The sequence below is a fragment of the Oncorhynchus keta genome, chromosome 35, assembly GCF_023373465.1.
Source record: "Oncorhynchus keta strain PuntledgeMale-10-30-2019 chromosome 35, Oket_V2, whole genome shotgun sequence".
NCBI lineage: Eukaryota > Metazoa > Chordata > Actinopteri > Salmoniformes > Salmonidae > Oncorhynchus > Oncorhynchus keta.
Window position 1 is genome coordinate 67537953 of NC_068455.1, and position 14010 is coordinate 67551962.

At 46.6% G+C, this 14010-nt stretch overlaps 1 protein-coding gene across 6 annotated transcripts in view; it reads right to left on the reverse strand.

Annotated features, from left to right (window-relative positions):
* Positions 1-4022: 4022 nt before the first annotated feature.
* Positions 4023-14010, reverse strand: part of LOC118369181 (H(+)/Cl(-) exchange transporter 3-like) — a 56134-nt gene continuing 46146 nt past the window's right edge. For 4 of the 6 annotated variants that reach the window (XM_052497367.1, XM_052497364.1, XM_052497368.1 and 1 more), the window contains 3 exons: positions 13769-13985; positions 9201-9276; positions 4023-5338 (listed from right to left, as the gene is read on the reverse strand). In XM_052497367.1, coding sequence (XP_052353327.1) covers positions 5159-5338; positions 9201-9276; positions 13769-13985 — 473 coding nt within the window. In that variant the 3' untranslated portion in view covers positions 4023-5158. The remainder of the gene's footprint in view (positions 5339-9200; positions 9277-13768; positions 13986-14010) is intronic. The other 2 variants (XM_052497366.1, XM_052497369.1) reach the window with 1 other exon arrangement.

The following is a 14010-nucleotide window of genomic DNA, read 5'->3' on the forward strand; positions in this document are numbered from 1 at the left end:
GTTTCCTCCAGTTTGGTTTGAATTGTGCAGTAACAAAACATTATGGGCCATCCTAGGCCTCTCCCTCCCTCGCTCTTTCTCTGAGGACCAAGGACACCTAATCGTCACCTGATTCATTCCCCCAATCAGCCTCGCCGGCTCCCACTACACCAAAACAAAAGGCACCCATTTTGTTCTTGTAACCATAGTTTTGGTGGTCATTATAGATGGGTCGCAAGCTAGCAAGAAACCATTTGTTTTAGCTCACTGCTCATCTTGGCAGGAAGGAATGTTCAAGGGAAGCAAACTAACCTAAGCATGCGTAATGTGACGCATACCGAGGGCAGTGTGCACACACGCATAGAAATAGCCCAGTGGATGTTAAAAGGACAGGCACAAAGGCTTGTAGAGCAGATAAGAATTTGAATGGAAAACCAGTCCTAGGCCAGTGACTGACAGAGCTTGAACGATCCCTGTAATAGGAGATGTGTGTGAGAGAGAGAGAGCTGACAGTGTAAACTGACTGGCATTAGAAGCTGACTTTAGGCTTTGTACTGCTTCCAACTCTCACAGGAAAGGAGGCCTTCACAGAGACTGGTTTGTGTTGGAAGTCTGGGTGGCATAGGCCCTCTTTCTGTTCTTTAACCAAGTGTTTATTTTCTCTCAAGCAAGTGGAATAGAGAAACAAACAATATACAGTAAATATTACACCCACAAAAGTTCCTGAAGAATGAAGAGATGTCATTAGTACAAATAGTTAAAGTACAGAAAGGAAAATAAACATATGGGTTGTATTTACAATGGTGTTTGTTCTTCAGTGGTTGCCCTTGTGGCAACCGGTCACAAATATTGTTGCTGTGATGTGGGTCTGTGTAATCTGAGGTAAATATGTGTCTCTATGGTCATATTTGGCAGGAGGTTAGGAAGTGCAGCTGTTTCCACATGTTGTGGGTAGTGTGCACATAGGCTGACCTGGCTCAAGACCGGCTATGGCAGCCTTTCTCAATAGCAAGGCTATGCTCACTGAGTCCTGTACATAGTCAATGCTTTCCTTAAGTTTGGGTCAGTCAATGGTCAGGTATTCTGCCACTGTGTACTCTGTTTAGGGCCAAATAACATTCTAGTTTGCTCTTTTTTTGTAAATTCTTTCTAATGTGTCAAGTAATTTTATATTTTTGTTTTCTCATGATTTGGTTGGGTCTAAATGTGTTACTGCCCTGGGGGCTCTGTGGGGTCTGTTTATGAACAGAGCCCCAGGACCACCTTGCTTAGGGGACTCTTCCAGGTTTATCTCTGTAGGTGATGGCTTTGTTATGGAAGGTTTGGGAATCGCTTCTTTTTTGGTGGTTGTAGAATTTAATGTCTCTTTTCTGGATTTTGATAATTAGCGGATATCGGCCAAATTCTGCTCTGCATGTATTATTTGGTGTTAAGTTGTACACATATTTTTGCAGAATTCTACATGGTCTCAATTTGGTGAATTATTGGTTGGTTAGCAGACCTCTGACCTCCACAATCATAAAGGGCAATGGATTCTATAACTGATTCAAGTGTTTTTAGCCAGATCCTAATTGGTATGTTGAATTTTATGTTCCTTTTGGTGGCATAGAAGGCCCTTCTTGCCTTGTCTCTCAGATCGATCACAGCATTGTGGAAGTTACATGTGGTGCTGATGTTTAGGCCGAGGTATAGTTTGTGTGCTCTAGGACAACTGTGTCTAGATGGAATTTGTATTTGTGGTCCTGGGAACTGGGCCTTTTTTGGAACACCATTATTCTTTGCCTTACTGAGATTTACTGTCAGGGCCCAGGTCTGACAGAATTTGTGCAGAAGATCTAGGTGCTGCTATAGGGCCTCCTTGGGTTGGTGACAGAACCCATCCTCTCTCTACACCAGTGTTCCTGCTCTCTGTCTCTTCTACACCAGTGAAAAGATAGGTGGTGTTTAGTGTACTGCTGGGAACAGAGATTATCTGGATATTTGTTCCTAGGTGTACTGTACCGTCAACTTAATCAGTCACTGGAAAAGCTTGACACATTTTAGTTGTATAGCAGAATACCGGCCTGACAGTAACTGAGGTGTGTTCAGCCTTTTACCTCAGTACATGCTTGTTAAATGTTTAAAACATTTAAGAACCCAGTCACTTTTTTTGCAATTCACATTTAATTAAACAAAATGTTTAATCTTTACATATAGTTCAAATGTACAATCAATGTAATCATACATACAATTCTGCCTAATGAACAACTACCATAAAAGGAAAAACATTGATCAGTATGAAGACAACCACAGTGCTAGAAGATTACCACCACAGGGGACGATGCGCTCTTCATCAACCGACAGCAGGTCGTATCCATTAGGGCAAGCAACGGAAAACATTTGGCAATGTAAAATAGGTCCAGCTAGTCCCCCTTTGTCTGTTTTTTTTCTTTCGTTTGGTCCCTAATGAATATGACCTAGGACAGTCACTGCAATACTAAGGAACAAGAGCGAAAATCATTGGCAGCGGTAGTCATCACCTGCCTTTCCCCCTTTAGAATGTGTCCCAAATTGCACCCTCTACCCTATGAAGTGTACTTCTTTTGACCAGAGTCCTTTGGGCCCTGATCAAAAGTAGTGCACTATTATAGGGAAATGGGTGGCATTATTGACACAACCCTTATCCTTCACTCAGCAGGTAAGGTGCTGCTCTATGCATCGTGTCATGGAAACGAAGTAAGAGAGAAGGGGGACTCCTTTGGCTGGTGCACACATTGAGGTCACTGCTTCCTGTGTGGTGGGCCACACATTAAAGGGTGAAGCAGACAAGATCCTATTTAGTTTTTCATGAGTCTAGGTTTACACGTGGCTGGTTCAAAATGATTGCCTTTGGTGTGCTGTACGTTTCAACAACTCAAATATACACGTTTATTTTAAGTTTAAAGGAGTTGGTGGCACAACTCAATGTGGTACGCCGAGTTGTACCTTCAATTCATGCTTTTTAGAATTACATATGGGCTGTGTCCCAAACGACGCCCTATTCCCTATACACTGAGGGTACACAACATTAAACACCTCTTTCCATGATCTACAATGACCAGGTGAAAGTTATGATCCCTTATTGATGACACCTGTTAAATCAGTGTAGATGAAGGGGAGGAGATGGCTTAAAAATATTTCTTTAACCTTTGAGACATTAATTATTTATGTATGTCATTCAGAGGGTGAATGGTCAAGACAAAAGCTTGACATGCCTTTTGAATGGCATATGGTAGTAGGTGCCAGGTGCAGGCGCAGCGGTTTGAGTTTGCCGTGTGTATCAAGGATGGTCCACCACCCAAAGGACATCAAGCCAATTTGACAACTGAAACATTGGAGTCAACATGGGCCAGCATCCCTGTGGAACACTTTCAACAACTTGTAGAGTCTATTGTTCTGAGGGCAAAAAGGGAGAGCAACTCAATATTAAGATGTTCCTAATGTGTTGTACAGTCTATATCTTTAGACCAGAGCCCTATGGGCCATGTTCAAGAGTAGTGCTCTATATAGGGAATAGGGTGCCATTTGTAAGAGTAGTGCTCTATATAGGGAATAGGGTGCCATGTTCAAGAGTAGTGCTCTATATAGGGAATAGGGTGCCATTTGTAAGAGTAGTGCTCTATATAGGGAATAGGGTGCCATGTTCAAGAGTAGTGCTCTATATAGGGAATAGGGTGCCATTTGTAAGAGTAGTGCTCTATATAGGGAATAGGGTGCCATTTGTAAGAGTAGTGCTCTGTATAGGGAATAGGGTGCCATGTTCAAGAGTAGTGCTCTGTATAGGGAATAGGGTGCCATTTGTAAGAGTAGTGCTCTGTATAGGGAATAGGGTGCCATTTGTGACGCAACCATGGAATGCTGGAAGTCAATTTAAAATGGCTTATATTGGTTAAAACTGACATGCAAAGAAAAGTATGTTGAATTGTTATTGTTGACGACTGGGCAGAGGAGCCTTGAAAGATACATTTCCCACACCAATAAACAGCTTAATTAAGCAAAGTAAAATCTTCAAGACACGGTTACTGTGCAGTATTACCATCGACATCATCATTTATGTTGTTCACTTGGAAAGAAAAAGTGCACTTCTCCAGTCTTGACTTTGTCTCGTTACTTGATTATGTAGATATCAATACTAAAAGTAGTAGCAATAGTAAAAAAAAACTTCTCCAGTTAGAGTAACTCAACCTTTTAATATTTTCTTCTACAAACTCTCCCCACCTTCACTGTCGGAGTGTTGCTAGGTCTCCATCCTAATGGGACATGCTCACACAGTTCTTTAGTTCAACAGGGAGTAACTGATGAGTATCAGACTCTTCTGTACAACACTGCATCTGTTTTCACATACTGAACTACAACACACATCCATACACTCAGACATGAACTAACTACTACAGTACATCCTGCTTGTATCCTTGACAACCCTCTAGCTCTCTCTCCTTCTCTCACATGAAAGCAAATCTCCCTTGGATCGAGGCCCAGTCTAATATCAAGGGTTGTCTTTAGGGGGTTACTATAACAACCTGAATGGAATGTTGAGGTGCTCGTGACACACACACACAAGCACTCTTGATTGCTCTCACACACAGTTCCCAGGTAAACAATTATTTTGAGGATGGACGGGGTGTGAGGGAGGGACACAGTGGGGTCGGAGCCTGGCAGGGTATCTGGCAGACAGCAAATCGGTGTGTCTGAAGGTCCCTCCTTGTGTCCTAGAGGATCATTCTGACATCTCACCCTGGCAGCCAGGCATTAGGCTCACAGCAATGTCTGCTAGTATAAACCAATAGGAATAGGACATGGGTGGAGGAGCATGAAGGGTGGGTGTGTGTGTGTGTGTGTGTGTGTGTGTGTGTGTGTGTGTGTGTGCGTGCGTGTAGGAGGTCAAGTGTGTGCTCTTGTCTGGCATCTGTGTTTGTATGAGTGAGTGTGAGCTCCTGTATGTGTGTGTGTTAAATGTGTGTTCCTTGGGTATATATGTCCCAGTCCGTAGTAGCTGTGACTTTGTGGCCGGAACATCCTTCAAAAACAGCCATTTAATGTCCCTTTAATCTGTCCGTCTCATCCTTCCTGTGGCCACTAGGGCTCTGTGGGAGGGTCCCTAGTCACTAAGGCTCTCAGTCACTATGGTTAGGGACAGGGTTCCATGGGGGGGGGCTGTTTGTCATAGAGAGGAGCCTCGACCCTCCAGTAGGTGCACCACCTCCTCCTCGCTCTCCTCCTCATCATCGTGACGACCTGGGAAGGAGGTGACTAGTTGAACATTATGTTGTCGGGGTCTTGGTTGGTCAACTGGGCCATATGACGAAGGATATCTTTTTTTGTGATAATACCAAGGAGACGCCTGCAGGGGGAGAGATTGATAGAGAGGAGAGAGAAAATAGTTATTCACAGAGGAGCTGGCAGGGAGCACAGTCTGGTTGGTGTGGGAGAGAATTACAAGTTTTTGTTGGCTCGTGCAGTCAGTCAGTCAGTGGTGGTTTTGGCCGGGGATACAATATCGTGGAATCAATCAACACAGAATGATAACGCACCAATAACCTAAATAATGGGCTCTGTTAACCAACTGACAACATTATGGAAATGTGTTTAATGTCAGAGGAAACTCATTATTTTGGGATCTGAAGCTTAATGATCAGATGTCATAAATAAAAATGACAAAATAGTGCTACATTTTAGTTAAGAGAAGTAACGCACCATTACTACCACACTGTATCTGTATTTTAGCCCAAGGTGATACAGGGAACGTAGTAATACTTAGTAACCACTCAGCCGACTGTGACCGTCAATGCAACCAGGCCAACAAAAGCAAGTCCCACTGGTGCCGAGGAAGGACAGAAGGAGGAGAGGAGGGGGTGAGTAACCAGGGGAGAATGGTGAGTGAGTGATTCTCGTTGGAAGCCTGAGGAGGAGATTTACTGAACCCCTACAGGAAGAGCAGGTGAGATGAACACTATAGGAATTGCAAGGCAGAACACTTCTGCCTTACTGACCGACCAACCAACCCTTCACCTTGTCAGATACACATACTGGAACGCTCACTCAACATTTCTGGTTAATTGAAGAGCACTTGTATCTAAAATACAACGTGGGTCATCGCTATATGTACTCCCAGGTCACAATTGGTTGAAATGTAAACGAGTTCTGCTAACACAGAAAGTGTAAATTACGACATTGTAAGAGTGTGCAGCTGCATAACAACTAGATGTCCGTCAACAGCACAAAATGTATTCCTAGAATAGACTTTTTGTTATGATTTGTGCTCTTGAATTCAGCTATGACGAAAGCTTGAGATTTAGTGAAACATCTGGAGACATTGGAGAGAGAGCCGGACGGTGAGGGCTGAGCTGAGCTGAGACAGACAGACGGTGAGGGCAGAGCTGAGCTGAGAGAGACAGACGGTGAGGGCAGAGTTGAGCTGAGAGAGAGACAGACGGTGAGGGCAGAGTTGAGCTGAGAGACAGACGGTGAGGGCAGAGTTGAGCTGAGAGACAGACGGTGAGGGCAGAGTTGAGCTGAGAGACAGACGGTGAGGGCAGAGTTGAGCTGAGAGACAGACGGTGAGGGCAGAGTTGAGCTGAGAGAGACAGACGGTGAGGGCAGAGTTGAGCTGAGAGAGACAGACGGTGAGGGCAGAGTTGAGCTGAGAGAGACAGACGGTGAGGGCAGAGTTGAGCTGAGAGAGACAGACGGTGAGGGCAGAGTTGAGCTGAGAGAGACAGACGGTGAGGGCAGAGTTGAGCTGAGAGAGACAGACGGTGAGGGCAGAGTTGAGCTGAGAGAGACAGACGGTGAGGGCAGAGTTGAGCTGAGAGAGACAGACGGTGAGGGCAGAGTTGAGCTGAGAGAGACAGACGGTGAGGGCAGAGTTGAGCTGAGAGAGACAGACGGTGAGGGCAGAGTTGAGCTGAGAGAGACAGACGGTGAGGGCAGAGTTGAGCTGAGAGAGACAGACGGTGAGGGCAGAGTTGAGCTGAGAGAGACAGACGGTGAGGGCAGAGTTGAGCTGAGAGAGACAGACGGTGAGGGCAGAGTTGAGCTGAGAGAGACAGACGGTGAGGGCAGAGTTGAGCTGAGAGAGACAGACGGTGAGGGCAGAGTTGAGCTGAGAGAGACAGACGGTGAGGGCAGAGTTGAGCTGAGAGAGACAGACGGTGAGGGCAGAGTTGAGCTGAGAGAGACAGACGGTGAGGGCAGAGTTGAGCTGAGAGAGACAGACGGTGAGGGCAGAGTTGAGCTGAGAGAGACAGACGGTGAGGGCAGAGTTGAGCTGAGAGAGACAGACGGTGAGGGCAGAGTTGAGCTGAGAGAGACAGACGGTGAGGGCAGAGTTGAGCTGAGAGAGACAGACGGTGAGGGCAGAGTTGAGCTGAGAGAGACAGACGGTGAGGGCAGAGTTGAGCTGAGAGAGACAGACGGTGAGGGCAGAGTTGAGCTGAGAGAGACAGACGGTGAGGGCAGAGTTGAGCTGAGAGAGACAGACGGTGAGGGCAGAGTTGAGCTGAGAGAGACAGACGGTGAGGGCAGAGTTGAGCTGAGAGAGACAGACGGTGAGGGCAGAGTTGAGCTGAGAGAGACAGACGGTGAGGGCAGAGTTGAGCTGAGAGAGACAGACGTTGAGGACAGAGCTGAGCTGAGAGAGACAGACGGTGAGGGCAGAGTTGAGCTGAGAGAGACAGACAGACGGTGAGGGCAGAGTTGAGCTGAGAGAGACAGACGGTGAGGGCAGAGTTGAGCTGAGAGAGACAGACAGACGGTGAGGGCAGAGCTGAGCTGAGAGAGACAGACGGTGAGGACAGAGTTGAGCTGAGAGAGAGACGGTGAGGGCAGAGCTGAGCTGAGAGAGACAGACGGTGAGGGCAGAGCTGAGCTGAGAGAGACAGACGGTGAGGGCAGAGCTGAGCTGAGAGAGACAGACGGTGAGGGCAGAGCTGAGCTGAGAGAGACAGACGGTGAGGGCAGAGTTGAGCTGAGAGAGACAGACGGTGAGGGCAGAGCTGAGCTGAGAGAGACAGACGGTGAGGGCAGAGCTGAGCTGAGAGAGGGAGAGCGTGAGGGCAGAGTTGAGCTGAGAGAGAGCGGTGAGGAGAGGCTGTATGCCTGTCTGTCACAGCTCCAGTCCAGGGTAGAGCTAGAGTCAGTACTGTAGGAAGTGAAGGGAGGTGTTGAGGTGGGTGGCACCGGATGAGGCAGGGGGGTTGAGATCAGGTTGGATGGGGTGACGGAGGAGTGGGTGGGTATGGTTTAGGATCAGGGTGGGTGTTGGAAGGGGGAGGGGGATGGGTGTGGCTTGGCTAGTTACCGCTACTGGAGGTATTAGCTACCAACACACTACTATCACCACCATCGCTACACCACCATAGAGGGAGTTTCCTCTCTCACTACAGGAGGGTGGTTCTTTTAGGTCTACGGCATGGTGGGAGGGACACTAGATGCGAAATCTCCCCTCCCAGGAAAAAACATCAACCAACGGTCTGCTCGGTAAAGGCAATACCGGAAGCGCTACGCGGGTCAGATGTCGATCTGTTGGAGTGAAATGATTTTAGAGTGAAATTATGTAATAGTGTGTGTGTGTGAAGGTTTTCTTAGTGTCGAGTGAGACACACACTCTAAAAACACAGGCATGGCTACATGACTGTATGTAATCAGTATATTCATGCTTATATATCTATATTCTGGAATGATTTCTTATAGCGGATGAAACAGCCCACACTACTGATGAAGGGACTAATAGCTAGTAGGATGTTGTTGAAAGGAATGGCTGTGGAGCAATAGTAAATTATGGATATCTAACTAATCAAGGTTCAAATGACAGTTCCCATCAAAGTCCAACATTACAGGACCCATAATAAACACTCATATAGAGTAGATCTTTAAAAAATAAACAGTAATCTAACTAACTGTTGTCAATGACTAGTAGGGAATGAATAGGGAGATCAGTGATAGTGTGGCACAGTAGGTAGGTATCCAGTGAGGAGAAAGTGGATGCACACATCCCAACCAAATCAAACCAAACAAACCCCTCCTCAAAAAAAAAGTGTATTCATGAGTGAGTTGAAAAGACACAGTAAGATGAGTGGGTTGCTATTGGAAACGGGAACTGTCAGTTACATGCGTCACTCCTAGGAGGGCGGGCCTAAGAGGTGGAAATGGGAGAGGGGAAGGGGTCAGTGGAATGGGAGGAGACAGGGAGCGGGGCTAGTCACCAGGGGCTCCGTGTGTTCCTTGAGCTCCTCCAGATGCGCTAATATATTCTTCTTAGTGATGATGCCCAATACAATCCTGTACAAACACACACCTGTTACTCAGGAGACTGCCAGTCACACACACAGAGCAGCACAAAGCATAGTACACAAAAAAATAACTTATATTAAACAACTTAATGACATCATAAAGTGGCAAATCATAACACAACCTACCTAATATATTCGAATAGTATTGCTAAAAACAAAAAAAGCTCAATTAACAATATATTTTACTTGTCCATAAATATACCACTTGCGCTGATGGTGAGTGTGTATAAGTGCATGTCAGTTGGATGCCAACTACTGTTATCGTTGCATCATCATTCATCTTTGTCAGTTTCAACAACTTCCTTATTGATTTGTAATGGTATCTAATCTTGTCAATAGTAGACTCAAGTGTGGTAGGCAAATTACCAAGGATTCCATTAAATATGTCTGATGTTTTGGCTGTTATATGTATTGATAGAGTGAATGATGAATTCATTGAGAACCAAACAATAGAAAAGAATAAAATGACAAAAAATGAAAAAGTATAAAAACAAAGGACTGCTGTCATCTGTAATCTCATTCACTCTCAGTGCTCTCCTCTCCTGATGGGGCGTTTAAACACTCGTCTTTAAACATATATTTACACACTGACTGCCTTTCAGTGGTAGTAAAAGTAAATGCTATACATCGAATTCCTTACATTAAGCAAACCATATGCATGATTTTATTTTTTTAAACTCATCATTTACAAATGCAATATGTGGTTAGTGAGTCCGCCAGATCAGAGGCAGTAGGGATGACAATGTGGTTAGTGAGTCCGCCAGATCAGAGGCATTAGGGATGACAATGTGGTTAGTGAGTCCGCCAGATCAGAGGCATTAGGGATGACAATGTGGTTAGTGAGTCCGCCAGATCAGAGGCAGTAGGGATGACAATGTGGTTAGTGAGTCCGCCAGATCAGAGGCATTAGGGATGACAATGTGGTTAGTGAGTCCGCCAGATCAGAGGCATTAGGGATGACAATGTGGTTAGTGAGTCCGCCAGATCAGAGGCAGTAGGGATGACAATGTGGTTAGTGAGTCCGCCAGATCAGAAGCATTAGGGATGACAATGTGGTTAGTGAGTCCGCCAGATCAGAGGCATTAGGGATGACAACTCGTTATATTGATGGTGCGAGAATTGGACCATATTGCTGTCCTGTCTTAGCATTCGAAATGTAATGAGTATTTTTGGGTGTCACGGAAAATGTATGGGAGTAAAAAGTATACATATTCTCTTTACAGGGTTCAAACACATTTTGACAGATGGAATTTCATGACTTCTCTGTGACTTTGAACCACATTTCCATGACCAACCGTTGGCAGCGTCTCCATGTATGTAGAAAAAAATGTATGCGCAATGTGGTATTGACACCGGGAGGTTGCTCTCTGAGCCCATGTACCATCTCCTGTCGTTGTGCAAGGCACAAAGTAGAATACCTGTTAGGCAACGGTATAAAACACACGTGGTCAACCCTTGGTCTGGAGAGCTACTGGGTGTGCAGGCTTTTGATCAAGCCCTGCTCAAACACATCAGAGCCAGTTTATCAAGGTCCGGTTGAGCAGCTCATTTCTAAAATGTGGTTTGTTAGAGGGGGACTGGAATAAAATCCTGCCCACCCATTAGCTCTCCTGGAGGATGGTTGACCACCCTTGATGTAGAACATTGCAACCAAATAGATTTCATGCCTTCTGAAATAACTCACTCATTTAACCTATCAAATGGCTATGGTAGGTTACAAATCTTCTTATTTAGCTGAACCAAGCCCACGGATTTCCTTCAGGAAATGTACCTTTTAATTTAGTCATTTATCTTAGAAGTGGTTACTTTACAGGCTGACTGACATGTATTGAGTTGCAATGTCCCATACATTGGATGCCCAAATCAACTGGAAGAATCTACAAAACAAGTTTTGAAGCCACATAATCCAAAAGAAAGGCTACATCTAAACCTTTTTTCCTAACATTACTGTTCGCGATTCACAATTCACAATTCACACATTATTTTGATTCACCTTCAATTCATTGCATTGAACCGAATCACAACTAATACATTAGCGAAGTGAATCGTTTGTTTTCCGTATGTGCCGTTTAAATGAATCAACTTTGTATGGCCTTACTCACAAGCAGTAGCGGTGCGCGGTTAAATCACTGTCGATTTTTATTTGATTGATAAAATATTTAAAAACTGTGCCTAAATAAATGACATGAACAGAATTTATTAAATACATTTCCATCATTTTCCAAAACTTTAAGGCCTCGAAAACACTATTTTAAAATTCCATAACTTTTCCAGTATTTTCATGACGTACGGACCCGGTCTTTTGGAATTGAGTGTAGTAAAAGTTATCCAAAATATAAAATTCTATAAAGTACAGATACCCCAAAAAACTACTTTACTTAGTTACAGAGAAAGGGTTTATCCAATGATCCTTTAATTCCTATTTTAACCACCAGGTGTCTCTGAAGTGTCATATTCAACCAGTGAGCTCATCCACAGTAATTGACGATGACCACCAACTTCTAAACACATCATAAGTCTCTCAAATATTGGATAAAACTATCCAACTATTTGTTAAGCGGCATCAGAGTTGTTATATTGGTTAGCATAGCGCAGCTAGCATTTAGCTGAAAAGCCATGCAGCGTACCAGTTTATAACCCCAGGGTTTCCAGTCCCAGTGTCCATGCATCACTCTATCCCTTACAAAAAAAAGATTGCAGTTTTGAAACTAGAGTAAAAGTGAAGTAACTGCAGTCGACTGTGGTATTTTGGACAGAGTAATTGTATAATAACTGCAGTGTACTGCACTGTAACTGCAGTCACACTACAAAATTACTGAAGTAAAAAAAAAAAAAACATGATTTCAGAGGCAGTATTTGCAGCACAAAACGCAATACTTCGCCCAATCTTTTTCCGTTAGAATGTGAGGGGATGCTACTACATCCCAATATCCACACTAGCATACGACTTAGAATAGATGACAGCCAATACACTGCTTCATTCTAAGTAGTAGTGTGTACATTGGAACAGAACTTGAGTGTGTGCTGGTGGAACTCAGTCTGTTGCCTGTTGAGGTATTTGTTAGTTCATGTTGAGGTTAGGAGGACTGAGGAAGACTCCATCCAGTGTTCCTTCCTTCTCTTCTTTCACCCCCACCCTACCAAAACACATTCCCCCATTTTGAGGCTGTGATTCCCTCCCCATTGTTCTCATCCAAGATCACTTTTAAAATCACCTCTTCCCCTTTCCCCCTTCTCCCTGCCCTCTTCACATGCCACACTACCCCTTTCCCCCTCTCCCCTCCCCTTGCCCTCTTCACATGCCACCCTACCCCTTTCCCCCCTCTCCCCTCCCCCTGCCCTCTTCACATGCCACCCTACCCCTTTCCCCCTCTCCCTGCCCTCTTCACATGCCACCCTACCCCTTTCCCCCCTCTCCCCTCCCCTTGCCCTCTTCACATGCCACCCTAACCCTTCCCCCTCCCTCTTCACATGCCACCCTACCCCTTTCCCCCTTCTCCCTGCCCTCTTCACATGCCACCCTACCCCTTTCCCCCTTCTCCCTCCCCTCTTCACATGCCACCCTACCCTTTCCCCTCTCCCCCTGCCCTCTTCACATGCCACCCTACCCCTTTCCCCTCCCCTGCCCTCTTCACATGCCACCCTACCCCTTTCCCCCTTCTCCCTGCCCTCTTCACATGCCACCCTACCCCTTTCCCCCTCCCCTGCCCTCTTCACATGCCACCCTACCCCTTTCTCCCCCTCCCCTGCCCTCTTCACATGCCACCCTACCCCTTTCTCCCCTCCCCCTGCCCTCTTCACATGCCACCCTACCCCTTTCCCCCTTCTCCCTGCCCTCTTCACATGCCACCCTACCCCTTTCCCCCCTCCCCCTGCCCTCTTCACATGCCACCCTACCCCTTTCCCCCTCCCCTGCCCTCTTCACATGCCACCCTACCCCTTTCCCCCTCCCCTGCCCTCTTCACATGCCACCCTACCCCTTTCCCCCTTCTCCCTGCCCTCTTCACATGCCATCCTACCCCTTTCCCCCCTCCCCATGCCCTCTTCACATGCCACCCTACCCCTTTCCCCCTCTCCCCTCGCCCTCTTCACATGCCACCCTACCCCTTTCCCCCTCTCCCTCGCCCTCTTCACATGCCACCCTACCCCTTTCCCTCCCCTTGCCCTCTTCACATGCCACCCTACCCCTTTCCCCCCCTTGCCCTCTTCACATGCCACCCTACCCCTTTCCCCCTCTCCCTCGCCCTCTTCACATGCCACCCTACCCCTTTCCCCTCCCCTTGCCCTCTTCACATGCCACCCTACCCCTTTCCCCCTCTCCCCTCACCTTGCCCTCTTCACATGCCACCCTACCCCTTTCCCCCTCCCCTCCCCTTGCCCTCTTCACATGCCACCCTACCCCTTTCCTTCCCCCTCCCCTCCCCTCTTCACATGCCACCCTACCCCTTTCCCCCCTCTCCCCCAAGCCCCTTTCCTCTCACCCGTTGTGTGTCACCAGACACTGGCGAAGTCCCAGCTTGCGGAAGATGTCCACCACTATCTCCATGGGCGTGTGGTCAGTGACGGTGAAGGGGCTCATGTCCAAGATGGAGCGCAGCTTGAGGGGCCGCGGGCTGTCGGCGGGCAGGGTGGGGGCGTGCTGCGTGAAGTAGACCCGCGAGGTCAGCAGGATACCCTCCTGCTTTCGCCGTGCGTTTTCTGTGAAAAGGTGGAGGGAGAAAGA